Here is a 23,397-nt window from a genome sequence, read left to right as displayed (position 1 = left end):
CAATTTCAAAAGGGTAGATGCTGGGATAATTTGACAACTATACACTATTTTCTGCCTTATATCATATTTTCTGCCTTATACTGGGAGCTCTGGCAGCATAACGATAAACAGAAAAGTCTCTCAATCCATCGCTTTGGATTTCCAGCCTGTAGGTCCAGCCTATACTGTTTAATTAGCAATAGGGTAATTTTTGCCTTCAGCTACAAATCCCTGTTTTACACTGACCTCTAAATTAGTCAGGGAAAGATCCAGCCCTTTTGAGGAGCTCAAGATAAAAAGGAAAACTCTGTGACAATGCCTTCAGAGTAATAGTCATCACTAGTGAAAAACAAACATCAGCAGCTACTTGTCACAGTTATTTCCCATTCTCCAACAACAGCAAAGCACTGATAAAGTTGGAGTTAGTGTTGTTAACAGTTGAACTAGAGACATCAGAGGGAACAGGTACAGTGAAAATTTCAGGAGGGTAAAAAGAAAGTGAGGGTGGGCTGGTACAATCTGTATTCACCATTAGCAAGTAAGAAATAAAATGCAATTTGCACACATGCTGTAAGTGCCATTGCTAAGAAACATGAGTGTTCTCTCGCTCAGTGCCTGAAATATTCAGGGTAACCACAGTAACAGTGAGTACATGTAAACATTTTATTAGTTTTGCAATTATTTTTTATTTGAACAAATGCAAATGTTTCCTTCTCCTTTCCTCTTCTGTGATTGTCAGGAAAGAGAATTAATAACTTAAGGAAGAAAAAAAGAAATATACAACAGATTCCTGAACTTCTGTTCAAAATTCATCCTGGCTGGAATGGGAAATGGAAGTGCGCAACAATGGAGGGTGAGGGAAGGAGAATCTCAGCTGGGGTTTTCCTTCAGACAAACATAAACATCCATAGTACCAGCAAGTTAGCTATGTATTGAAATGGGTAACATACAAGAAACTGACCGAGAACAATGCAGCATCTTGTACTCCATGTGAATCAACTCTTTCTGGATTGTGGAAAACAAATGTGGAGAACATGCCCTTCAGCAAACATTTTCCATTAGCACAATGTATGACCATTTTAACAGAAGTCTCACTTGGTCTAAAGCTCCACCGCTGTTGCAGTTATAGCATTGGTTGCCCTGAACCTCAGAAACGCATTTCTAGTTTCCCCTATTAAAAGTGCACCTTTCAAATCAAATTTTAAAAAAAGCAGTGGAAATGGCCAAACATTAAGTGAACAAGCAGAAAAGGGACTCAGGTGAAGGAACAAGCCTTTCCTTGTACTTTTTTATTGTTCCGCAGCACTGGACACATTTAAAGATCAGTGAAGTCGTGAAGTTAAAATAACTTTTTGCAGCAGTAGGTGGAAGGTGGGTAACATACTAATTGAGCTCAAAGGAAGCTGGCTTTATATTTCGTTCTGCAATATTCACTCCATTTCCAGATGTTTTGCATGCAGCGAGCTCGATTCCAACAGTAAAGGGATTAAAGTCCAACCACTCACCGATGGCATGATCAGTGGTAACAGTTGACACAGCTCCTGGACAAGCTGCACCAGAGCATACAGGAGTAACAGTGGCACAGAGACCAAACTTGTGTCCCCTCTATTCAATATACTACACACCAGGAGATAATTCTTATTTCAGGTAGAACGAGCTACCCTTACACATCAAAAATGCCAGGAGGGAAAAAGACACCATGCCAACTTTATTCAAAATCCTTAAAACACAGCTGAGGATCTTGGAGAGAAATAAAAATTAAACATTCTCTTGAACATCCTGATGAAATAATTTTCTCAGAGAGGAGTAATGCCTAAGTCAGAGATTTTAAAGTTACCGATCACAAGTAGATGCAAAACAAGAAGCTGAACTCTAATTTGGATCCCGCTAACAAGGAGATTACCCAAGTTGGACATGCTTCCAACACCTTGCTGAATTAGACCACATGTGGCCAATGCTAGATAAAATAAAAAACATGTAAAATAAGAACTGAGTCAATCAGCATTATAAAATTACAAGTTTATTGCACAGTAAAATGAGTTTTTCCCCTCAGCATGCACATGCCAGAACTGTTAACATTTTATACTTTCAGCTGAATGTTACTCAAAAATCATACCCAAATTAGTAGAACCAAACTTCACCTTTGTATGTGCATATGCTTTCACAAAAGACTACCCTGCATTTATTTATGGTCCAAATATTTTCCATTAAAGGCAATTAACTCAAGTAGTTGAAGAAAATTCTTAAATGATTCCTTAGCCAAACTACCATTTAAGTATATTGGGGAAAAAAACCAAGGAGTTGATTAAAAAAAAAAAAAAGTCTTGATTACACATACTGTTTACCATGGTCATCTCAACAATTGTTTGGGTCATTTCTTCTCATCATCACCATATACTCCTGTTTTGAACATTCTGCTTAGCAAGTTAATTACCACAATTAAACAAGACAGCAAATCAGTCCACGTCTTCAGCTAGAGAAATTCCTTCCTTTTTTTCTAGCTTGGATACCTGCAAGTTAAAAGGAAACCGATTCAATAGTAAAAAAACAGTTGGCACTTAATGTCCCCTGTCTTTTCAGACTTCCATCACAAAACAGTGTAGAGCCCAGATTTACCAGGAACTAACAGAAGGATATGCTCTAGGGAACAACTGAGCTGAACAGGCCTGTTAGCAGCAGTCAAAAGAGAAGGTCAAACTTTCTTCCCACCCACCCCCTTTAATCTCTCCCAAGCTCATGCTCCCATCAGTTCCTAGTTTTTATCAGTTTGGTGACTTTGTTTGACCGAGGACTGAGCCAAGCACCAAAGGTATCTCAGAAACCAGGGGGGACAAGAAGAGGAGACAACACTGCCCCTTTCAGTGACAGCTGTCAGATCAGATCAGATCAGGCTCTAATCTGGAACCCTGCCCATAACAGAGAGCCTAGAATAATTAAAATGAGCAGAGGACATGCTTTCCATGCACACACACACACAAGTTTATGAAACTGGCCTTCACTGTTCTTAAAACTTCAGGAAAGGAATTATCTTATATTAAGCTAAGCTGTTGTTAAGACTAACAATACAAATTGTTTCAGAAAGGATTCTACAAGCTCATGGAGGATAGACAAAGAGTGTAAACTGAACGTGATGTTCTCTCTGCATATTATCTCTAACTTTGGAAAATTTAGTTCTACATTCCCCCCAAATCTATGGGGTTACATAGGGAAGGGTTGTATAAATTCCCTGTTCTTATGTTCTTCCTTCAACATCTGCTACTGGTTACGAAAGAGACACACAAAGATACTCAGGTTGTTAAATCTTTTGGTTCAACCAAACACACCTAATCTTGTGGTATGACCAGTAAGCACTGGAAAAAGCAGAAGACAGACTGCAGATACCTAATCCTTGGGGGCAGGTGTGCCAGCTTTCTTCTGAGCTATGTCACAGTTGTTTCAAATTATGCCCGCTATTAAAATCCCAATTAACATTTTGGCACCTAGAAATTGTTCAAATGCATGCTCTGACCACACATCCTTTATCTCAAAGGCAGAAGCTACAGACAGTGCTACTAGAGTTCCTCATCACCCAGGTGGAACCTTCAGCTACGTAGAGCTGAATGATTCAGACTCCAAGGGCAAATTTGGCAATTCCCAGCAAACTATATGATCTCAACCTCCTCTTACCCCTGTTCCTTCTGCAGCAAATTCATAGGGAATTTTGAACAAAGAGTGGATAACTAAATTGCCTACACTACAAACATCCGAAGTTGAAAAGCACTCTCCACAAATCCAACAGATTTCTGTTGGATATTAGCACTCAAACGCGTTTCCCTTTCCTAATGAGCTCAAGCTGTAACACGACTCTTCTACAGGAAAACCTGGCATTACCTAACTAAAGGTGTTTTCTGGCAAAACTATACCATTTAGAGTTTATGCTTTATTTTCACAGTCCTGTTACTATGCCAGAAAAACCTTAAGTGCAGATTAAGTCCAAGGAACATGATTATCAGTGAGACATTGTCCTACAGAGCGATTCTCTTCAGAATTACTATTGTGCTGAATATGCACAATCAGTGGAAACTCTTACAGTATTCCTTTTCTTGTACAGGGCAGATTTGACTGACATTATTGCAAGTCATTATTTTCCAGTCTTGCAAAAAGTTATCTGTAGTAATGAATTACCAGTTCAGGTTACTGTTGCCTACATAAGATTCTTCCCCAAACTTGACTCTCTGTTTAAAGGAATAAGTTGCACAGCAAAACTGCTATTCCATACAAATCTAGTTAAAAGAGTTAAAGATCCAATATCATGGATCATTAAAATATCTTAGTCACACTTACTGTAAGCATAAAATAATTACATTTTGGTCCAGACCCTACAAAAATATTTTACCCAACTCCCACTAAGGCCAAAAGAACTTTTGTCCTGGACTTCAGTGGGAAAAAGTCCAAAACGATGGAAAAAACTCCATCATGCAGACCTACAAAAAAAGTGCTGCACGTGGTAGCTTTTATCCTAGGTTTCAAGGTAATAAAACACTATTACAGCATGTCTGGCATGTCACAGACAAGGGAATTAATATTTTATTACATATATAAACATATCCTTAAAAGTAACTGAGGTGTAAAAATCTCTGGCAGAAAAAAACTTCAAGGTGCTAAAATTCCTCAACCCAAAACTTTTGCCATAAAAAAACCCCCACATTAAAATAACGTTGAAGGTGTGACTAAAAACTACAAAAAGCATGGTTCTGATAGTTGCTTGAGCCCCTCCACAGCTCAGAGTGCTCAAACCATGCACTGTACCATTACTGCTGCTCACAGCAAACACGTATTTGTGAGCCTTTTCCCACGCAGATGTAGGTCGAGTCTTAATCTTGCAATTAAAAAGATCCCTTCAGACAGGTCCTGAACTGTAACCGAAACACATAAGCTTGTTCTCCGCGTTAGCGCATGACTTCATGAGTGTGGGTACACCTATTAGTTCCTGGCCTTGTACATATATTCTCTTTTTTTCCTTCTTGGTTTCCTAGCAGTATGACAAGCTGCACTTAAAAATGGGAAAAAAAAAACAAAACAAAAAAACCCCAACTCATACTGAAACCTGATAATTCTTACCCTCATAGTCACGTGAAAAGAACAATCACACTTATTTCTGTAATAACTATTATCTTAAATGCTAGCTGTCTTTTGCTGGATATTCACTGGAACTAGGCTTGTCCCATTGCAAGGGATTTAAATAAATAAATCTGTACAAGAAGTAGAGGGCTTTTACCTGTTTATCTATACACCTAAATTGCCAGGACCACGTGGTGTTATAAAGGAAAGGCCTCAGGTCGAATCGGTTGTCATCCGGACTGTAGTTTTCAGCATGGTAGGAAGGAGTGAGGGTGGTCATTTTATGTCTGTTAATGGAATACATCCTGAAGAAATGCTTAACCTTTGATGCCACCTGGTGTACAAAGAATATAGCTTTTAATCAGATGAAGATTCTTAGTACTTAAAAATTCAGCTGAGAATGTGTTCTACCTTTACGCATTCGTTTGCTTCCATTAACGTTTACATAAATTAACTACCACTAGTAGCATAAATCACTGTGGATGACCCTATCTGTAAGAGGCATTTAAGACCATTTTCAGACACCTCCTCGGTCTCTGTGTGCAACATTTACCAACAAGGAAGTGCCTTGTAAGAAACTTAACAGTACACACAAGCCTCTGCAACTCCGGTGATAAACTGAACTTTTTCCTTTATGCACAAGAAAGGAAGAACTGCCCAACAGCAAAGCAGATAGATCTTCAGTGTAGATGGTCTTTCAAAGCAAGAGCCATTTTCTGCTTCAGAATATGTAACCAAAGGCTTTAAGAATAGCCAGCCATGTATATTTCAGAGAATAATTTCCCCCAGAAGGTATAGTTCTGAATTAATTGTTTTCAAATTACCCAATTACGTTTAAACAATTTGCAACACAGACAACAAGCTCCATTCATTCAAGAGACACATACCAGTTTTTTCAGCATACTCTGCTACACCTGTAAGAATAACCTCTAAATAGAGAATAATTAAACTAACTCTTTCAGTTGAGGGGAACCCTACTCAGCCTTTCTCCAAACACATTCTCTCTAAATAGAGAATAATTAAACTAACTCTTCCAGTTGACAGGAACCCTACTCAGCCTTTCTCCAAACGCATTGATTTTGGCAAAGACATTACGTGATTTGATTTTTTTTTTTAATATTACCTCTCTTGGAGTACAAATTTCCTTCCACATATTAATCAGCTTACAAAACATACTGTATGGTCCAGCCTTTGCAATTTTTCTTAATTTGCCATAGATTGAGAGCTCTGCATATGTCATCCCCATATCTGCCTGCAATCAAACACGTACAAAGTCACTGAAAATCTTAACTATGCAATTTATAACTAATAAGTTTTATGGAGCAATTACAATAACCCAGTTTAATCAAAGAAACACCAAAATGAAATTGCCAATGACCAAAAAGACAAAGAGATAGTAATACTATGAGCAGAATGAAAAAAAAAGAAAACAAACAAAAAAACCCTAACTGGAATCTCTCTGAAGTGGGAGGTTTGAAATCATTCTATGAAGGTATTTGCTTTGGCCAGTGAAAACATTTATGTCCTGCAAAAGATTTGTTAATTTTCTCTTCTAGGTAGCTTAAATGTAGTATCTATCAGTAATGTAAGGTTGCTTTGGCCAGTGAAAACATTTATGTCCTTCAAAGGATTTGTTACTTTTCCCTTCGAGGTAGCTTAAATCTAGTATCTATGAGTAACGTAAGGCCAAATTAAGAAAACCACTAATTCTAATTCAGCAACCCTTTGCTTTATCACAAAGAGTTTTACAATATCCTGCAGTTGAACACCCAACAGCCCTTAGGGGTAGTTGTCAGGCTCACCAATCCTCCCTTATCCATGGGGATAGCAAAGAGAGGGGTGGAAGGACAAGAAAAACAGCTTTGCCACCAGCCATTTCACTGATTGACTCTAAAGAGAGGGGTGGAAGGACAAGAAAAACAGTTTTGCCACCAGCCATTTCACTAGCAGTAAATTCACTGATTGACTCGCTTTTGATATTAAGAAACTTTAAAACAAACTGCATTTCAGATCACTCATCCTTCAAAGTGCCCAAAATATAAAAATATTTTAAATAAGTTAATTTGCTGTTTTGGAAACTGCTGTCAACATAGATAAGGCTGGTGTGGGATACTAATGCCTTGTCAGTGGCTTTAAGATTGTTTACCATATGCTTGTCAAAAAGCATGTATACGTACAAGAGGAAACAATAGTTATTGGGCAAAAAACAGATTTTGGGATAAAGCTTACCAGAGCATTACCTCATCAGTTTGAGCCACTTGTCCATCCACCAGGGGCTCTAACTCTGCAGTGGGTGGAGCTGACATGATACTGTAAGAAAAAGGTAGAAAGGAAAATGTGAATTCTGTCCAATCTCATGAGTACTAGGTAATAAACAGCATGGTTTGTTAAAAAACAAATGCTTTATTCAGAACTTTTTCAGGGCATAAGCTGTTAAAGGACTAGATAACTCTAAAGAAGTGGTACTTGCAAGTCGTTTCATGTTTAAAAAGCAAAGTAGAGAAAACCAAACCGTGAAGCCCACAACGTGCTGCCTACAAATGCAGTCACCAAACCTCACTGCTTCAGGACTCACCTTCTGAGGGCTGTGAGCTGGAAATTTTCAATGCAATATTGTATGAAGTTCTTCAAATCAGTCTTGCTGATTCCACCAATGGGATTGATATCGGCGCTTGAGCAATCATACTTCGTCAAGTAACCTCGAAGACTGAGCCAGAGAGGAAATTGTATATAGTAACAGTAAATAATAATGTATATATGTATATAGTTTATACTATAGACTATATATATGTAGTTTAAAGACAGGGAGAAACAGACTGCACACTGTTCCTGTATTTATATATAAAGGGCAAATGTATAGCTGCAACAGGGCTATCCTAAAGCCATGAAATTACCAGGAGGAGGAAGACAGTATTTTACACAATTATGAAGCACTGCAAAACTGCCCATGTTAAGGCAATGTATTTGATGCAAAACTATTAAAATACTGTCCTGACCAACTGATGAAAAATAAACCCCTAAACACCTATAGAATCAGCACACGCTATTCTCCCAGCTTGTGATGTTATCAGTCTCACAATGGGAATTGCTTTGACCTTCAAATAGTCAGCTCTCATAACAGTGCTCCAGTCTTTCAACATGCATTTTTCAACTCAAACTTAACAACTTAATTTCTATTGCAGTAATTGAAAATATTGGAAAGCTAACCTGGTAACTGCCCAGGCGAGCTCTACTGAAAACAGCTAAGGAAGGAGCAGCATTTTATTGGAAAACGATGCCAATACTTTGGCTAAGCTTCTGAAAAACAGACAATTTCCCATGAAGGCCAATTAAACTATTTTCATTAATTTCACTGCTATCAATGTACTCTTAGCTTGTTATCTTTTCTGAGTAATAACCTACACTGGGATTTGGTAGAGGTGTGAGGAAGCGCAGTGACCTCTTCCCAGTTCACCTGATTTTAGATTTCTAACTTTCACCAACCTTTCATCCACGTTGGCTGATCCCAGCACCAGAAGTCCCCCTGGCATCCCACGGGTCCATAGTGTCAGCTGAGCAAACAGGTAGGCGAGGACCATTCTTATTCTAGCCTGTAAAGCAAAATGAAAAATAAAGCAAATTTACAGGGTTTTTTTTTCTTAATCAATTTCCTAAAAAAAACCATAAAGAACAAAATGTCAGAGGGGTAAATGTTAATGCAAGAAGGATGGGCTTGTGGAGAAGCTGGTGAACACGCATAGGAAAAACAGGTTCAGTACCCACTATTGCCAGATTTACACAACTTGGAAAGTTTATTCTACTCAGAATTGCAGAATAGGGAATAGTTGCCATTTCTATCTCCTATGAGGATCCATGAGGGATGAAGTATGCAGATAAACCATCTGTCTAAACATCTCGTTTACCTTCTAAAACTGAGGATATCTAGGACTTGGAATGGGTAAGCCTGACATCTCACATGGAGCCTTTTAAAGCTTGCTAACACTCACTAAAGGGAAGCCTAGTCTATATCAGCAATATTTTTGAGTCTTCACCTGCCACAATCCTAATGGACGGAGACCTGTCTATTGGAATATTTTGCTGCTCATTTTCCTGCCCTGGCACTCTGTCAGGATGCTTTTCTAAACAGTATCTAAACAGATGCTATTGATGGGATACAGGCAGGTACTATTTCTTCCTGACCATCCTATAAAAGTCACAAACAATAATTACTAAACAGATGCTATTGATGGGATACAGGCATGTACTATTTCTTCCTGACTATCCTATTAAAGTCACAAACAATAATTATACAATCATAGAATAGAATTGTCTAGGTTGGAAGGGACCTTTAAGATCATCTAGTCCAACCATCAACCTAACTGATAAAAAAAACCATCACTAAACCATGTCACTAAGCACTATGTCAACCCGTCTTTTGAATACCTCCAGGGATGGTGGTTCAACCACTTCCCTGGGCAGCCCATTCCAAGGCTTAATAACCCTCTAAGTGTAAAAATGTTTCCTAACATTCAAACTGAACCTCCCCTGGTGCAACTTGAGCAAATTTCCTCTTGTCCTATCGCTGGTGACTGGGGAGAAGAGACTGACCCCTGCCTCTCTACAACCTTCTTTCAGGTAGTTGTAGAGAGCAAGGAGGTCTCCCTTCAGCCTCCTTTCCTCCAGACAGAACAACCTCAACTCCCTCAGGCTCTCCTCATACGACTTATAGGCCAGACCCTTCACCAGCTTTGCTGCCCTTCTCTGGACCTGCTCCATCACCTCAATGTCTTTTCTGTGGTAGACATAATTTTGGTATTCTCCTGAGTTATGTGGGATTGTAGACTTCTGCTGCCAACAAGCATTTACTGGAAGTTCAGCTTTTCAGAGCAATGCCAATTAAATGCTACTTTACCATTTTGTACTCCTTTCTGGAAAAAAAAAAAAGGATGTGAGCTGACCCAGCCCACATGAAACACACCTGCACATTCTGGAGCGCCAGGTTTTCTCTGCTGCTCCCTCCGTAGACAGAAAAACGGGGCACTCGACCTGTCACCATGCTGAAAATCCCCACAATAGCCTTCACAGCCCCATCGATGTTCAGATTGATGTGGTAGCTGAGAAGAATTCAAGCAGAAGTGACTCAATTAGCACAATCTGACTATACAAAATAACATTTTTAAAAAAAGCCAAAACCCCACCCATCAAACGATGTTTTAAAACTGCTCCCATCTCAGATCTGGTATGAAGAATAACACTTCCCAGAGTCTGTTTCCCAATTTCCACGTCCTTCACCAAAATGCTGTTAAGTTTGCCTCATATCACAGAATCACAGAATCTTCTAGGTTAGAAGGGACCTTAAAGATCATCTTGTCCAACCGTCAACCTAACTGACAAAAATAGACACCCGCACAACAAACAAGGAGCATCATCACTAAACCATATCTCCCAGCACTACATCAACCCGTCTTTTGAACACCTCCAGGGATGGTGCCTCAACCACCTCCCTGGGCAGCCCATTCCAATGCCTGAGAACCCTTTTTCCCCCAGGGCTTCTCAGCTTGTACCTGCCTATTTGCTCAGCCAGAAGCTTAGCCCTGTCGCAAGTCTCCTGGGAGGAGTTCTCACTGGCCATGTAGCAAGTGGTAAAGATACGCTTGCAAAAGTCTCGAGGGTCCTCAGGGACATAGGTCTCATCGTTCACAATCCTGCGCGCATCAGCCAGCACATCTGCATCTGGGGACAGAGCAAAAGAGACAGAAGAGTGGAAATTGTGCTCCCACTATCCAGGATATGCAAACTTAAATTATAATTTACTTATCACACCTGCTATTCCTCTCCCGTTTTTTCCTATTTTAGAGGTTGAAAGCTTTAGATGGCAGTCTTTGCCAGAACATGATTTTTTCCCCCAGGGCTTCTCAGCTTGTACCTGCCTATTTGCTCAGCCAGAAGCTTAGCCCTGTCGCAAGTCTCCTGGGAGGAGTTCTCACTGGCCATGTAGCAAGTGGTAAAGATACGCTTGCAAAAGTCTCGAGGGTCCTCAGGGACATAGGTCTCATCGTTCACAATCCTGCGCTGTCTTTTTTATGGTAGGGGGCCCAAAATACTTAAATTATAATTTACTTATCACACCTGCTATTCCTCTCCCGTTTTTTCCTATTTTAGAGGTTGAAAGCTTTAGATGGCAGTCTTTGCCAGAACATGATTTTTTCCCCCAGGGCTTCTCAGCTTGTACCTGCCTATTTGCTCAGCCAGAAGCTTAGCCCTGTCGCAAGTCTCCTGGGAGGAGTTCTCACTGGCCATGTAGCAAGTGGTAAAGACACGCTTGCAAAAGTCTCGAGGGTCCTCGGGGACGTAGGTCTCATTGTTCACAATCCTGCGTGCATCAGCCAGCACATCTGCATCTGGGGACAGAGCAAAAGAGACAGATAGAAGAGTGGAAATTGTTGTGCTTCCACTATCCAGGATATGCACTATCCAGGATATGCAAATATCTCGTATGTTTCTTGTATTCCAATTAAGCTTTACACTGCCCCTCACAAATAAAATGAATCTACCATCTAAGTCCCCAAACATTTTTTTCATATATCAAATAAAAGGATTACTAATTTTGCTCCTAATTTTCATAGAATGGTTAGGGTTGGAAGGGACCTCAAAGATCATCGAGTTCCAACCCCCCTGCCATATCTCGTATGTTTCTTGTATTCCAATTAAGCTTTACGCTGCCCCTCAAAAATAAGATGAATCTACCATCTCAATCCCCAAACATTTTTTTCATATATCAAATAAAAGGATTACTAATTGTGGTCCTAATTTTGAACATGGAACTATTAAATCCTTTTGTTCTATGCCTTAAAGACACCTCACAGAAAATACAATCTAATACGTACAAAGGCTTGGCTAAATGCACATAGTCTACTTAAAGCCTGTTTAAGAGCTTGAACCATGCCTGAGGGGAACAGATTTAGACTGGAGATGAGGAGAGGGTTCTTCACTGTGAGGGTGGTGGAGCACTGGAACAGGTTGCCCAGGGAGGTGGTTGAGGCCCCTTCCCTGGAGATATTCAAGGTGAGGCTCGATGAGGCCCTGGGCAACCTGGTCTAGTTGGGGGTGTCCCTGCTGACTGTGGGGAGGTCGGACTAGATGACCTTTGGAGGTCCCTTCTGGCCTGGGCAATTCTATGATTCTATGATTGTTCTATGTCTTAAAGAGACCTCATAGAAAATATAATCTAACACGTACAAAGGCTTAGCTAAATGCATAGTCTACTTAAAGCCTGTTTAAGAGCTTGAACCATGCCTAACCCTGTTTTGTAGTGTTGAATTTAACAGGAGGAGAAAATTCTCATGATAAACTGAAATCCCAAAACTATATCAGCCAACACTTTGAACAGCACTCTAGCCAGAAACTAGTCTGAGCTACACATCCAATTCTTAAACCCAAAATTAAAACTATTAAGCCAATCCAAGGAACCTGTAACCTGGACACACGTTTTTGCTGGAATTTCTGAAGAAATACAAAGGATTCCATTAGAACAATTAGGCAAGAGTCTACCATTAATGACCTCTTGCACCTATTGCCCCCAGCTAATATTAACCTGTCGATAACCATTAGAAAGCACAGCTAAGCCAGACATGCACATCTACTTACTTCCATTCCTGACTGCCAGGCAAACCTGGTGACACATAGAGTACACTATGCAAGCTGTAGCAGAGCTGTCAATTCCACCACTAAGAGGGAGGAGAAATCCTGCCTTGAAAATAGAGCAAAGAAGACATTCCAAATAGCAAAATTAGAAAAACATATATTGTACCATTCAGAAACATATTCTTCTAAAAGAATTACACGTGCATTGTCCAAGTCTGCTTATATTCTGCTGGGGAAAACCAAACAAACCAGACACAGCAAACCCTCTTAAACTCTCATCAACTGGATAATCAAGCAAGTAGTTGGTGTAAACCCTTTGGCTAGAAATACTAGAGGGTAAAGACATACTGGAAGTTAGTCAGAAGAGCTAATAAAAAGGATTAAATTTTTCATATATATTTCACTATAAAACCGAATTTCTAGTTCATGTCACTCTGCTTATTGTAAACATCTCCATTACACATTAAAATATTTTCCTCACTGAAAAAACAGCGTTTCAAAGAAAAGAAATCCCCTTGATGAGGTAATCTTGACTATTGCTTTCAAAGAAATGAGAATTCCTCAGGAAAAGGTCTGAAGAGCATACTGAGGTCACACTTTGCATATGGGTTTTAGGTCTGAGTGAGCTACCAGTGAAAAACTCAAACCTTGCACCTTGGACTAAGATCACTTTGCACGAACGTCACACTTTGCATATGGGTTTTAGGTCTGAATGAGCTACCAGTGAAAAACTTGCACCTTGGACTATGATCACTTTGCACGAAGAGCAGCACAGGACAGCAATCTGTGCTGTCCCTGGGACAACAGAGAAGATGTGTGTGCCAAGGCAAAGAACAAAAACAGTTGTTCTTACCTGTTTGCTGCGCCTTAAGTAGTCCCAAAGCCAACATGCAGGACCAAGGCTGAAATTACAGAACATAGTCATTCCAAGAGGGTTATGGAATAAGACTTAGGCAAATCAACATATTTACTGTGCTCTTCCAATGAGATACTTTCTTTACTTAAATATAAATGAGATCTTATGGTTGTTGTTTGTTTAAATCAAAATAATTTTCAAGCAACAGACTGAGTACGTGGTTACCTGATCTCCTCCTCAGGACTATGATGTCTCCACTGGATTGGCATACACGTAGGTACAGCTACATCATCAGAACATGACAGAGCAAAATTCACTTTTACCCTGGGATAAGGATTCACTCTACTTGCCTAAGCAATAATACACAAGAATTGGGAAGACATCAATTTTAATGCAGCATATACCTATAAAACAGCAGATCTATAGAACACTGTGAAAATCGAGACATGAAAATACTTTTAAGATTCCATAACTATTACAAACTTGGCAGAGTTTACAAACATAACGTCCATAAAGAATTCTTACCGCTAAGTTACGAGATGAAATCTCTGCTCTGTAACTCCGAACGTCCTCCAAGTCCAGAGTGGCCACCAGCACCTCCTATGGAAAGCCTTTCAACATTAGATTGAATTTACCCAGACAGATAAACAAGGTTTGACAGGCCCAGACTACAAAAAATGTTGGGGAAGAAGAACACAGGCGACTTTTTTCAACACAGATTTTTATGCTGACTGCACAGGTCACTTCTGACTCAGCAGAATCGCTTACATTACAAAGCCAGCACAACTGACTCGCTTCACTGAGCACACCAGGATGCTCATAAACCAAACAGATTTATAGCACTTGTCAGAAGGCTGAAGAGTCATCAACTGCAGCAAAGGACAAGTAGAAAAGGCAAGAAGCGGACTGGGGAAGGGGAGGAGTTTTGCAGATAATGTGAGGAAACCTACAACTTTGATGACAAATCTACTGGGAAAGAGCTTTTGGAAGTAAAGCTCAACCTATCAAACTTTTTGTCTACCAAACCAGGTCATAATTTGTCCTTTTTTTTCTTAGATAAGGGAAAATAAATTAACAGCATCTCTCCTAAACATGGTGATTGCATATGCAAATGTTTTCATAAGGCTCCTCCACTGAGAAAGCTCTTCCTCGCTCGCTACTAATTCCACCTGTAAGTAGCAGCTACTATGCAAATGTTTTCATAAGGCTCCTCCACTGCAAAAGCTCTTCCTCGCTCGCAAAAGCAGGAGAGCTACTAATTCCACATGTAAATAGCAGCTACAGGTTGAGTATCTTACCACATCATCAAGTGAAAACTGGGATCCCTGTGCAACTGTTTCTCCGTTCATTGAAATCATGGCACAGCCATCATAATACAGACGATCACCATCACAGCCCTTCTGGTTAGCTAAAACATATATTCCACCATTCTGAGAGGAAAACAAACATGCAGACAAAAAAATGCTCTTCAGCATATAGCACCTGACAGAATGCCAAAAGACAAAATGTTATTTCTCTGTTCCTGCCCTTATAATCTTCCTCTGTTTTTATATTACGAATGACTTAGGCTGGGACTCTCTCTTGTCATTTGAAAAAGTACTTTGCATGTGATACTTGCTTCTGTCGTGTGTAACCACACGAGTAAATGTAGTGAGCTCTAGGGCTGCACTTCTAAATGGAAATTCTAAATTCAAATTGAAATTGAGAAAAGCAGAAAGATGATGACAGAAGCTGTGTTCGGGTATCTGAGGACAGAGCAGATACTGCTAAATGTAACCAAAGCACGTTAAATTACAGTGACAAAGCAGCTGAACAAATTAAACATTTTTCACAGTGTAAAGCATATTCCTTACTTTGTTTTTGTCCCCATCACTGTTAGACAGGATTACAGTCTATTAACTAAATGTCCTCTCTTCTTTAAAATAAACAGAATTTTCGAAGTAGAAAAATTTTATATATTTTAAGTAAAATGATGGGGGGGGTGGGGAAGAAGTGCAACTTTAAACACTGATTTCTGTTTCCCCTATTGATGTTTCTCCAATGCAATGTTGCTATGTGAATGAAAATCTGGAAAGAAACTAACAACAATGACTGTCAAGGCCCCCACGCACATGCTACCTCCTGTCACAGTAGAGGAGACAGTTAAAAAAAAAAAAAAAAAAAATGAGGTGTATAACCAAAAAAAAATATATATTGTTTAAAGCGTATACCTTTGCTGTGGCAGAATTCACCAAATCCACCCGGGCGTGAGCCTTCCGCAGCACATGGTGACTCCCTGAAGAGTTAGTGAAAATTTCCACGCCATCAAGTCCCATTTCAATGTGAGGGCTGGCAAAGAGAAAGGCAGGAAAAAATTCAGCTCGCAAAACTAGGCTGTGACCCGCAGGTATCAGTTAAAACCACCGACAAATAAAAACATCTATGTCATCGCCAGTTTTCTGCATGTCTTGAACAAGGACAGGACTCTCAAAAAACATCTATTTTCTTGCATTTCCTCACTCTCCTGCCAAAGACCAGCAGTGGTTACAGAGGGCAGAAGGGCTTTTGCTCCTTCTGTTCTAAACGCAATGCCTTCTACTTTACCTGTGTCTCAAAGAAAGAGAGAATAAGACAATCTCAGTCTGAAAGGGCAACATGGCAACACTCTTTCAAGATCAGTTGTCCCATTTTCCTTCTCTCTTAGTAAATCCCAAAGCATAGGCAAATAGAGCCATGAGAAGGAAAATACTTTCACTGAGGCTTTTTTTTTTTCCTTCTTTCTCCAATGTCAAAATAAAAAAAAAAACACCTAAAAAATAACACAACTTTGTCTGTAACATACCACACTTTCTGAAGTTACAAGGAAATGAACATCTGGGAGATTTGGAAAAACATCAGGAACATTTTGTTTATTTTAAGTACAACAGCTTTCATGTTTTTCATATCTCCAGCCCCACCCTGCATCAGACCTTTGTGAGCAGGATCCTTTTTGTCATTGGGAAGAACTCTAAATTGTGACAGGAACTAAAATAATAACAGGAAATATTACTTAAGGGCACTAGGCTTTGCTTTCCCTTAGTGACTTCTTGTTGTTTCCTTCTGCGTTGTCTTTATGTGTTGTCTGATGCAGGTTAAAAAATGAAGCAGAAGGCTTAAACTAACAGCTAAATAGAAAAAAAACCACCTGATACACCTCAAAGTAGTGTTCCTAGAAACCTTGCTCTAGCTTGACAAATATAAGACAGCTCAATTTGCCTGTCCAGTGGAATGCTTTGGTGGAGTTGGACAAAGCCAAAGATAAAAAGAATAAAGTAATTAAAATAAAAAGATCTAACCGTAGTCTCAAATTTTTAAGACTAGGTGCAGCACACGGGAATAATACAGGGTTATAATTAAGAGACAAAATTGATACTACAAATTGATACAAAATAAACTTTGCCACTTTGATCCTAGATCAAGCTATAGAGTCGGATCCAGAGAGGACATTTCAACCTCAGGTTGAACTAAAAGCTGAAGAGTATCTGGAACAAGAAGTCTACCAATGAGAGATCTGCCATTTTTTCCTTCCAGTCACCTGTTTCATTCCACTTCTTTTCAGTATTTCTCACCTACCTTCTGTTCCAAATGAATTTAGCCTAATCACCTAAAACTCCTTTTGCCGTCCTGCATGTAGCCTAGTGAAATCTTTCCCAAGATATATTTATTGCTCCTAATTATATTTTAGCTCACTGGCACTTTCTGAAAGACATACTATGTACAAGAATAATAAGCAGATTTTTTTCAAACTTTTTTTTCAGGTAGGCCCAGGGTATGTTTTAGTTTACTTTCCATTTCTTCTTCTCCTTTACCTGTTTGGTGCCCAGAGTTCTTCACATATTTCTGCCCCCAGGCAGGTATCTTTGGTTGCTAGCACTGCATCCCCAAAAGGAACAGTTTCCTGAGAAAAAACAAGAACATCCTTTAACACACGAAACAGAAGAATCTATTCAATTCAAGAAGTTAGCTACAATCTTAAAAAAATATATATATAAAAACTAAATACTCACTTATCTGAAATGAGTGACATGATACCAATCACATTACACCTTTCTTCATTTATATCAAGTGCAAAAAAAACCAAACAAAAAAAACTCCAAACTCTAAACTGCAAATTTCTGGTTTGTACTGAAATTGTGTTGAAATTTCAGCTAAATTCAGATCCAGCGTTTTGCTTCAGAACAGCGCAACTGCTTTGGAATTAAACAATCTACAAACCAGAGACTGTCTTTTGCCAGGAAACACGCTTATGCTTTAGCAGGAAATAACCTAAGTTTTAGACCCTTCTAAATAAAAAAAAGGTTAATTTTTTTTTTTTAACCTAAAAACACATACTCATTTCTAGTCCCAAGCACAGATAAACTCAGTACCAAACTGTGCAAAATAAGACAGTCAAGAACCTGAATATAAAAATAACCGAGACAAATTTAAAATTAACTTGCTTTCCTGCCAAACAAGGTTAAATTATGCTCTCATTTAACGTAACCAAGAGCTATCACTGGAAGCTATGAATTTGCAACACAGCTGACGGCAGAATTCGGTGTATTACATTTTTATGCTCCAAATTCTATTCATTTAAATTGCTGAATGAAAATGAGGAAGATGCTGCACTTAAAAAGAAAAAGAATCCTTTAAAAACTTACCTGTCCAGTCACTTCCTGAATTATCCTGGGTAGAAAATATTCCTCCACATGCCTAAAGCAGATGTACAGGATGTGAATACATCGTTATGTAAATCACAGCACCAAAACTGATTCTCATCACCACATTCTGGCACCTTTTAACACTGAATAAAGAAATCGTACTTCAGGTGTACAGGGCTGTGTAGGTTATCACCACATTCTGGCACCTTTTAACACTGATTAAAGAAATTGTACTTCAGGTGTACAGGGCTGTGTACGTTAAAAAAATAAAAAAGGACCTTCATACTTTCTGTGAAATTGATCAGAAGTGTAAAGATTATAATCAAGCAACATCCCACTTTGCTTCAGAAATGCACAGTAAATGATGCTTCTTCCTAACTATAAACTAGACTTAACAAAGAACACATCATGGAAGCCAAATATCAAATAAAAGTTTCCCTTTTTGCAGCATTACTACAGGAGTAACTCAGAACTCAGCTGGAATTGACTGGGACAGATGCTCAGGGGCTCTCTCAGAAATACTTTACTGAGACCACCAAGTCAGAACCATTCTCTCACTACAGGACCAGTACACAGGATCAGAGATGAGCATCAAGCATATTCTGCAGCATCACAAGGTACGTAGCTTTCATCCCCTGCAGTCATTAAAATTCTCTCCTCCATTTCACATTGGTTTTTCCAGTTTAATATTGAAGAGGATGCAGCAATCGAGCCGATAAACACAGGCTCTTCCAATCCTGAACTGCATATAATTAGAAAGTAGACATCAGGGAAATGATGCTACTACACTGGTTGCAGGATCATTGAGACACACTTTTCCTTCTGGCTCAGCAATTCAGAGTTTGACTGTCTTTAATAAACTTAAATTTCATAGCTTAGCTGACTGTCTTGCTGGTCACCCCGGAGCTGCACTGATGGATTGCTGTAGAGATTTCAACCTTTCTGCTGTGGCTGCAAACAGCAAGCTGTGGTTTTTAAACACAATTTTAACAGTAACCAGCCTACCTTGCTTTGCTCCACGGGGTAAACCATCTAAGTTCCCTGTAGTTTCCTGCATTTGCCAGTGATATCTTTGGTCTGATCAGAAGAATTTTCCTTAAAACAAAACAGAAAGGGTGAGTTAAGACCTGACGTACAGCCAAACAAGACTAAATAAGAATACGGATTAACACCAACCCTTTTTTTTCTATTATGATGTCCATTAAACAACTATTACCTATAATAATTTTTTCTCTTTGCAGACCTAAGGGCTTTTTTCTTGGGTCTTTCAGAAAGCTGTGGAAATTTAGTTTCTACAAATTCAGAAAGGAAAAAGATAATGGAAAACACTAGGTGTCTCTCCAAAATTTAGTAGATAGGAAGACAACTCCATCGCTCTACATAGCACTGAAGAATCTTTCTTGAAGGCCAAACAGGTCTCTCAAAGGACATACTAATATATTGTCTCCTAAAACACATAAAGAAACTACTCACTTATTTAGAAAGATCACTCGACAATTGTAGCGAACGTTTCTGTGCAGAACAGGCCTGTGAAAATAAGCGGAGTAATCAGTTTCATTAAAAGAAATTTAAAAAAAAAACTACAGAAGCTACTTCACTGCAAAAAAATATTTTAAATAAAACACTTCTACACTTCATCGCTAAAGCGAATTAAACAAAATACATCAAGTTTTAGCATCTCATTTTATAATTCAAATAGTTGTTTGCAAAAAAAAACAGAGTTACTGACCATTCTGTCAGTTTCAGATACATCAACTACTGCCAGAGCACTGGAATGCCGGAGAAACACAACCAGGCCACAAGATCTTCCCCAGTTGAACTAACTTATTTAATCAAACTTGACTCCCTGTGACATTACCAGGCTAGTTTTATGTGTTTCTATCAATACTAAAAAAAAGTAGATGCATATATGTTAATTTTACAGTTATAATTTATCACTGTCAGCACATGATTTACAACAGTTTCAGTGACTTTGCCATACACATGTCGCCTATAAGGGCGTCTGTCAGTCAAAGCAAGTTACATCAGCCCCAACACTCCTCAAAGAGAGATAATTTATAAAGCCCTTTGTGTTACATATAAACACAGAATCACAGAATGATATGGGGTTGGAAGGGACCTCTGGAGATCACCTAGTCCAACCCCCCTGCCAAAGCCCTCACTATCCAGAAATACAGCAGGGGCAGCACTCCTAAAAATCTACCACTTTGTCATCTTTACACGAAAAAATACTTACATTCCCACATCACAGATAATATCTTGAGTAGCTGGAGACTCCAGCAGCTTTGCCAGGACTTGAAACGAATGCAAAAGCGTGTCAGACTCATAATAATGATCCGAGCAGCCGTAACCACTGCAGGTAAAAACAGAAGAAATAAAAAATTCAGCCAATGTCTACACCAGAGCCACAGGACCAGAACTGCTTCCAACCAGGAACATCCCATCAGTTTGTACAGAATGGCAGGAGAAGCCCCACCAGCATCATCCCTACTGACAGCACTCTAAATGCTGTGGCATCACTGGGACATTCCTTCAGGAGCAGCAGCTGAGGCTGAATCATGAGTTTCTGTGGACCAAGACTAACTGAAATAGGTCAACAAATCACAGAATCTTCATGGTTGGAAAGGACCACTGAGATCCAAACATACACACAAAAAAGACCCCCACGATCTCAGCCTCTAGAGCATGCCCTGAAGTGCCATGTCTAAGTGTTTCTTAAATACTTCATGGGATGGTGACTCCACCACGTCGCTGGGCAGGCTGTCCCAGTGCCTGACCACTCTATCAGTAAAGTAATTCTTCCTAATATCTTATCTAATCCTCCTCTGCCGCAGCTTCAGACCATTTCCTCTGGTCCTGTCATTATTCCCTCGGAAGAAGAGGCCAACCCCCACCTCTCTACACCCTCCTTTCAGGTAGTTGCAGAGGGCAATGAGGTCTCCCCTCAGCCTCCTCTTCTCCAAACTAACCATGCCCAGTTCCCTCAGCCTCTCCTCATACGACTTGTTCTCCAGACCCCTCACCAGCTTGGTAGCTCTCTAATTACCGGCACTGATCACATATCCAAGAGAAGAGACCCAACCTTGTGCTTGCAAGGGCAACGTTTTGGTCTGCACTGACAGCCGGGCTCTTTGGCCACTCGAGCGGTACGTGGCTGATTTTCTTACCGCCATTCTCCGGTAATTAACCGGGACCGTCTCACACCCAGAACCCACACAGCGCTCTTACCAGATTTCGAGCTCAGGCCCAAGCCGGTACCGGGCTCCTCGGCTTTTCGCGATGTCAATACCTGGAAGAGGGTGGGATCAAACACCGCCCGCACCCCCGGGCCCGGCCCGCCCTCATCAGCCGCCCCCGGGGCCTGGTGAACCGGACAGCCCAAAGCCGGCACAGCCGGGCGAGAAACGCCCCGGGGGGCTGGCGGGGAAGGGGTTAGGGGTAGGAGGTACCGCCGCCCCACTCACTTTTGAAAATCCTCTCCAGGTTGCCCTCAAAATCCAGGGCCCACTGGTTGAGGGCGCAGGTGGCCACAGTCACCGCCCGGCCCATGGCGGCCCCGCCGCTTCCGGGGCGGGCCGGGCCGGGCCGCTCCTCCCAGCGGAAACTACTACTACTCCCCTCGCCGTTAAAATCACTCCGTGCAGAACGTCCGTGACTGTTACTTTACAGGCTCACGCCGACCTGCCTTAATTTGCGGTGCCCACCGTCCTCCCGCGGAGGCGCGGCCGAAGGACCGGCCGCCGCTCCCACTGAGGAACCCCGTTCCTGCCCCCCCTCCGCCGCCGCCGACACGCCCACCCGGTCCTCTCAACCAATGGGATGGCGCGGAGGGGAGCGGGGCGCGGCGGGGATTGGTCAGGACGGAGGGGCGGGAGCTGGGCGCCGTCCTGAGGGGAGCGGGTCCGGGAGGGCGCCGTCCTGAGGGGAGCGGCGCTGCCGCCGGTACCGGGTTGGGGGGCACCGTGTGGGTCAGGGCCGTCTCTCCGTGAAAAGGAGCGCTGCTGTGGGACGAGGGGCGCTGGGCCGTCGGTTCTGGCCAGCTGCCCCTTGGTAACTCGCCCCTGCGCCGCCTCCGGGTAGCGGCAATTCTTTGCTTAGGTTTCTGCCTGACCAGCTCGGCAAAGGGGAGCGATGAGGCTTCTTTTCAGATTACTTCTGAAAATACGCAGTTTTATTGAAATGTATTGTGTGGAGGGGACTTCTGCAGAGTAACAGAGTATATATTTAAGTCTGTGGCTGGCCTGATCCTGTTTGAGTTGTCCTTACTTTGGCCCCTAGGCACCTTCCTGCTCGGAGCTTTATAAGAACATGGCAAAACAGTTTTTTTCCCTTTTGCATCTCATATGTAAGGAATAAGCAATATACAGTTCATCCTATGCAAATAGCACTGAGGTATCATAAACATTGCTAAAGTTATAAGCTATTCCAGCAATTGTAATTTCACTGCTGAACAGTTTACTAGATTAAGGGTTGGAGTCTGCCAGTGCTTTGTAGGATTCCTAATTTGAAGAACAGAATAGGGCTGCTATAATTAACTGACTTAGTTTGGGAACCTTCCTGCTCGGAGCTTTATAAGAACATGACAAAACAGGTTTTTTTCCCCTTTTGCATCTCGTATGTAAGGAATAAGCAATATACAGTTCATCCTATGCAAATAGCACTGAGGTATCATAAACATTGCTAAAGTTATAAGCTATTCCAGCAATTGTAATTTCACTGCTGAACAGTTTACTAGATTAAGGGTTGGAGTCTGCCAGTGCTTTGTAGGATTCCTAATTTGAAGAACAGAATAGGGCTGCTATAATTAACTGACTTAGTTTGGGAATATCCAAGTTTGTTCCCTACTTTTAACATATAAGATGTCAGTTGCAGTGCTTAGCAACTCTTTAAAATTAAAAGCCATATAAAATTCTCATATTCTGAATGGCCAAAGCAGGAAATATTTTAATAACTTGCGTAAAAGTTCTTACCAAAGCTGTTGCAGTTGGCAAGGAAGCCCCGAGTGCTGCATCCCCTCTGGCACTCAAGCATGCAGGAAGATGGGCAACAGAGTTAATAGTTACAATAAAATTTCAAAAGGGCAGCAATTTACGACTTGTGCAATGCAAGTCCTGAACTACACCATTGCTGAGCTTTAACAAGCATGGTGATGTGTGGCATAAGGGTTTGGTGGCTGAATGA

General features: G+C 40.7%; 1 protein-coding gene across 5 annotated transcripts; it reads right to left on the bottom strand.

Moving 5' to 3' along the window:
* Positions 1–1,979: 1,979 nt before the first annotated feature.
* On the bottom strand, positions 1,980–21,959 carry LOC106897210 (glutamine-dependent NAD(+) synthetase). 5 transcript variants are annotated; one of them, XM_014957709.1, is made up of 21 exons: positions 21,681–21,955; positions 21,445–21,505; positions 20,453–20,569; positions 19,690–19,743; positions 19,222–19,311; positions 18,217–18,268; positions 17,386–17,474; positions 15,769–15,886; positions 14,857–14,988; positions 14,084–14,158; positions 13,784–13,908; positions 13,556–13,604; positions 12,706–12,808; positions 11,291–11,459; positions 10,037–10,172; positions 8,563–8,669; positions 7,655–7,786; positions 7,320–7,389; positions 6,203–6,331; positions 5,237–5,413; positions 1,980–2,489 (listed from the first exon to the last, which is right to left on the bottom strand). In XM_014957709.1, the coding sequence occupies exons 1-21, from the start codon at positions 21,763–21,765 to the stop codon at positions 2,436–2,438; spliced, it is 2,124 nt and encodes a 707-aa protein (XP_014813195.1). In that variant the 5' UTR covers positions 21,766–21,955; the 3' UTR covers positions 1,980–2,435. The 5 variants fall into 5 exon arrangements, 4 of the variants coding, with proteins under 4 accessions (XP_014813195.1, XP_014813194.1, XP_014813196.1 ...); XM_014957708.1 differs by lacking the exon at positions 11,291–11,459 and adding an exon at positions 10,623–10,791 and having other exon boundaries at positions 21,681–21,953; XR_001413751.1 differs by lacking the exons at positions 1,980–2,489; positions 11,291–11,459 and adding an exon at positions 10,623–10,791 and having other exon boundaries at positions 5,277–5,413; positions 7,309–7,389; positions 21,681–21,959.
* Positions 21,960–23,397: the final 1,438 nt, after the last annotated feature.

This window comes from Calidris pugnax, unplaced genomic scaffold, assembly GCF_001431845.1.
Source record: "Calidris pugnax isolate Ruff unplaced genomic scaffold, ASM143184v1 scaffold211, whole genome shotgun sequence".
In the NCBI taxonomy this organism is placed as follows: domain Eukaryota; kingdom Metazoa; phylum Chordata; class Aves; order Charadriiformes; family Scolopacidae; genus Calidris; species Calidris pugnax.
Note: the sequence above shows the minus strand (reverse complement) of the source record. Positions and strands in the feature narration are given on the sequence as shown.

Coding starts and splice junctions, on each gene's coding strand:
- LOC106897210 (XM_014957709.1), bottom strand. CDS start 21,765: ATGGGCCGGGCGGTGACTGTGGCCACCTGCGCCCTCAACCAGTGGGCC. Junction 19,312..19,689: donor CGAGTGATCTTTCTAAATAA/GTGAGTAGTTTC, acceptor TTTTGTTTTAAG/GAAAATTCTTCTGATCAGAC. Junction 18,269..19,221: donor ACCCCGTGGAGCAAAGCAAG/GTAGGCTGGTTA, acceptor CATCTGCTTTAG/GCATGTGGAGGAATATTTTC.